General features: G+C 37.4%; 1 protein-coding gene across 1 annotated transcript; it reads left to right on the plus strand.

Moving 5' to 3' along the window:
* Positions 1–909: 909 nt before the first annotated feature.
* LOC140806854 (probably inactive leucine-rich repeat receptor-like protein kinase IMK2) lies at positions 910–3,786 on the plus strand. Its single transcript, XM_073163374.1, has 3 exons — positions 910–937; positions 1,024–2,784; positions 2,983–3,786. Exons 1-3 carry the CDS (start codon positions 910–912, stop codon positions 3,594–3,596), a joined length of 2,403 nt encoding a protein of 800 aa, XP_073019475.1. The 3' UTR covers positions 3,597–3,786.
* The last annotated feature ends 896 nt before the right edge of the window (positions 3,787–4,682 follow it).

Raw genomic sequence — 4,682 nt, forward strand, 5'->3', positions numbered from 1 at the left:
TATTCTGCCATGTCCCCTACCTGGAGTGCTTGTTCTAATAGATTTTTGTTCATGTTTTCACTTTCTGTCTTAAAAATAGTTTTGTGTGTTTTTTTAAACTTAGATATGTATTAGTTTCTGTTTAATTTTAATTAAAATTAAAAAATCGGTAATAATTGTAATCGAACTTCTACAAAATTGATTTTGGTAAAAAGTTAGAATTAGAATAACTTATTTATCAAACACCGTTCATTTCTAATTTTTCTCAACTTCTTTAAATTTAATCATTTCTTTAAAATCAGAAGTTGTTACATTGTAAGTGGAGTAAATTTCACAATGTGTAGAATGATCAAATGAAAATAATGGATTCTGAAAACTACGATATTAATCGATAGTAAAATATGAGATAACTGCTTAATCTTTTAGTTTTTTGAGGAAGAGATCGAATTCACTCGTGAAGAACAGCAAAATATTCTCTCTCGTGTTGTATACGACAGTCAAATATTTTTAGTATAATACAAGTTATTTATCATATCATATGTGCATCAATTTTGCTATATTTTATGTAAGATAAGTTTCTTGTGCATGTGGTTGGACTACAAACTTTTTTTTTATGTCAACCCATATTTTTAAATATTCATTTTTTTTGAAAAATGAATATTTATTCAGCTACTAAATATATGTCATAATGCTATTTACTGCTTTGAAGTCTCATAAAAAATATCACCAATTCACGTGCCTCGTTACACAAAACCCCACAGCCATTGGCACTCTCCCACTTCATATTTTAATTCCAAAATCTTTGTTAACGTACTGTTCCTTTCTCATGTTTCACTTCAAAGTGTAGTATATATTTTTGTTAACAACGAAAGGCTGGGTTTTCTTTCACATATATTCATATACCAGATTTTGGAAGTTTTCTTCTTGATTATGGATGTCAAGAATGTCGTTTCCGGAGGTTTAAACCCGAGTCCATCTCAAGAAAATGAGGTTCGGTCTCATTTTACTGATAGAGAGAAGGAGAAGTGGAAGATTCGATATGAGCCATTTTCAAGAAAGCTACTTCTCTCTTCCCCCAAAATTTCTTGATTTTTCAGCTGTTATTTTGTGTCATTGTGCCAGTTTCAAGCCAATCTTGGGATGGTGTGGTGGTCACACAAGCAGATTACCAAGCCCTTCAAGCCTTAAAACATGATTTAGTTGATCCAAAAGGGTTCTTAAGAAGCTGGAATGACTCTGGTTATGGAGCTTGTTCAGGTGGTTGGGAAGGGATTAAATGCGCACAGGGCCAGGTAATAGTAATCCAGCTTCCATGGAGAGGGTTGGGTGGTAGAATCACTGAAAAAATAAGGCAGTTTCAAGCTTTAAGGAAACTAAGTCTTCACGACAATGTTATTGGAGGCTCAATCCCAATTTCTTTAGGATTTTTGCCTAATCTCAGAGGTGTTCAGTTGTTCAACAACAGACTTTCTGGTTCGATCCCTTCTTCACTTGGTTTGTGTCCCCTTCTTCAAACAATTGACTTTGGTAATAATTCTTTGTCTGGGGAAATACCTTCTACAATTGTTAACTCTACTAGGTTGTTTAGGCTTAATCTTAGTCATAATCAGTTGTCTGGTCAAATCCCAGTTAGTATTACACAATCTTCTTCACTTATGTTCCTTGCTCTTCAAAACAACAATCTTTCCGGCCAAATTCCAGATTCTTGGGGGAATGATGGGAAAAATGTGTCTCAACTTCAATCTTTGGCACTTGATCACAATTCTTTCAGTGGTGGGATTCCTTCTTCTTTTGGCAGGTTGAGTTTGCTTCAAGAAATTTCACTTAGTCATAACCAACTGAGTGGAGTTTTATTTCAGGATATTGGCAACCTCTCTAGCCTTAGAACAATTGATTTTTCTTACAATTTCATCAACGGGAGCTTGCCTGGTAGTCTGTCTGATCTGCAGAAACTCTTGTTTCTTGATTTAAGTAATAACGGATTAGTTGGTGGTATACCGCCTACGCTTGGCGGCATTTCGTCGCTCAAGGAGCTTGAGTTGTCTTATAACAACCTTAGTGGAGAAATTCCTAGTTCTCTTGGTGACTTACCAAATCTTGATTCCTTTAATGTTTCATTCAACAACCTTTCTGGTCCTGTTCCTGTTAAACTTACTCAAAGATTCAACTCAAGCGCCTTTGCTGGCAATCTTGAACTATGTGGATACAGTCCTACAACCCCTTGTCCCGTTTCACCTTCCTCCGAAGTTCCTCCACCACCGAAAAAACGAGCCCGAAAACTCGGTACCAAAGATATTATTATAATTGCAGCAGGGATCCTCCTCATAATTCTCGTAATAACTTGCTGCATTTTGCTCTGCTGCTTGATAAGAAAAAGAAAAATGGTAAAAGAAGCTAAAAAGGGTCAGGCCGCAGGAGCGGCTGCTGCTGCCAAGGGCGAAAAGGGCACTCCTGCCGGTGAAGTCGAAGCAAGTGGAGAAACTGGAGGGAAACTTGTGCATTTTGACGGGCCCATGGTTTTTAGTGCAGATGATCTTTTGTGTGCTACTGCAGAGATAATGGGGAAAAGCACTTATGGAACAGTGTATAAAGCTACGATGGAAGATGGAATTCAAGTTGCAGTGAAGAGATTGAGAGAGAAGATTACTAAAGGGCAAAGGGAATTTGAAACTGAGGTTAATGCACTCGGGAAAATCAGACATCCTAATCTTCTTTCCCTTAGAGCTTACTATTTAGGTCCAAAAGGTGAAAAGTTGTTGGTTTTTGACTACATGCCTAAAGGAAATCTTGCAACTTATTTACATGGTAAGCCAATTCCCATTCAACTTTTTGATCCATAATTGCAAGTTTGGATATAGAGTCACTTAGCTTAAAAAATACACTGGCAAAAGATTTTTTAAGTACTATCTTTGGAAAAGAAGCAGATTTAACTTTGAATTGATTTTGACTTCATAAAAAGGAGTTGGAACAACAGACTCTAATAGCTGCTCATTCTTAATGCAGCTCGTGCCCCGGAAACACCCGTTGGCTGGTCAAATAGAATGAAGATAGCTAAAGGAATGGCGAGAGGGCTGATCTACCTTCACGACAATGTCAACATAATCCATGGAAACCTCACATCAAGCAATGTTCTTCTTGATGAGCACGCAAATGCGAAGATAGCAGATTTCGGGCTCTCCCGGTTGATGTCGTCTACTACAAACTCAAGCGTTATTGCCACTGCAGGGGCGCTGGGATACCGAGCACCGGAGCTTGTCAAACTCAAGAAGGCCACCACCAAGACTGATGTTTACAGTTTAGGAGTGATCATGTTGGAACTTTTAACCGGGAAGTCCCCGGGAGAGGCAATGAACGGTGGTGATTTGCCTCAATGGGTTGCCTCCATTGTGAAAGAGGAGTGGACTAATGAAGTTTTTGATCTTGAACTGATGAGGGATGCCTCAGTAATTGGTGATGAGTTGTTGAATACTCTGAAACTGGCATTACATTGCGTGGATCCTTCGCCCTCGGCTCGACCAGAGGCGAGTCAGATTATGCAGCAACTGGAAGAGATTAGACCAGAAACGGCTACAAGTTCAGGTGATGACGCTGGAGCAGTACCATCACCTAGTGATTGAAGAATTCTAGTAGATTAATAGTAGTATTCCATTATTCTTTCATTGTTCCAAATTTAAGTGTGAAGTCTGTATATATAATTGGTGTGTTTCATTCAAGGATTCAGGCATTGACTAGATGTTAATCCATCTTAATTCCATTCTCCTTTGATGGAAAAGACGAGACGATCGTTTGTTTGGTACAAAAATACGTCTGCTCTTCTATTATTTAACGTTTCATTAAAATTTACGCAAGTTCTTGGTCATTTAATACTCTAATTAACAAATACTTTTCATAAGGTTGTATAAAGATGAAAAATTGAATGATAACAGCAGGGACGGATCTAGGATTTCGACGCGGGGCCCCTTAGTTTATTTTGCGACGGTTTTGATGTGGCGACGGTTATAAGAAACCGTCGCGGATTTTGCGACGGTTTCCGTCACAACCGTCGCTAAGCAAAAAAAAAAAAGAAAGAGGGATCAGGTTTCGAAATCGGGTGGAGCAAACGTTATAATTGGCTTTAGCCACTGTGATACATGGACGTATCATTCATTTTGGGGGCAATGTATATATATATCTGTTTATATATTTAGTTTAAAAAAAATTAATATATACTAAATTTTTTTTTAAATTTTTTGGGGGGGCCGTGGCGCCCGTTCGCCCTACACTAAATCCGCCTCTGGATAACAGGCACCTTACTTTAATATGAAAGACTAAAGTAGAATGTGTTGGTGAATATTGCTTTATTCTTCAGGAATTGGATATATCATACTGGACGACCATCTTCCATTTTTACACAGTATTTTTCATATCCTAGTGTTTAATCGGTTATAATTCAGATATGGATCAGCTTCAACATTTTAGCCATGAGCATCCATTGATTTTCAATGAAGAAAAAATATTGAGGATGAGACTTTAACAGCGATCATTCCTGCGGCATCTGCAATCTTCCAATATTATAGAGTTCTTTTTACAAGTTGTAAAAAGAACTCTATAACTTTTAATCTGAGACAGATACATTTTTATTTGATTCTTAGAAACAAAACTGTTCATAAAAGAAACTTAAAAAAAAAATTGTCTTGATACTTGGACTTATGATAATGAACTTC

The sequence above is a fragment of the Primulina eburnea genome, chromosome 12 (assembly GCF_022965805.1).
Source record: "Primulina eburnea isolate SZY01 chromosome 12, ASM2296580v1, whole genome shotgun sequence".
NCBI lineage: Eukaryota > Viridiplantae > Streptophyta > Magnoliopsida > Lamiales > Gesneriaceae > Primulina > Primulina eburnea.

What these genes read in the sequence shown, in the direction of transcription:
- LOC140806854 (XM_073163374.1), top strand. Translation starts at nt 910, where the DNA reads ATGGATGTCAAGAATGTCGTTTCCGGAG. An exon ending in CAAGAATGTCGTTTCCGGAG is followed by an intron (nt 938 to 1,023) that starts GTTTAAACCCGA and finishes ATTCGATATGAG; the next exon opens with CCATTTTCAAGAAAGCTACT. An exon ending in TCTTGCAACTTATTTACATG is followed by an intron (nt 2,785 to 2,982) that starts GTAAGCCAATTC and finishes TTCTTAATGCAG; the next exon opens with CTCGTGCCCCGGAAACACCC.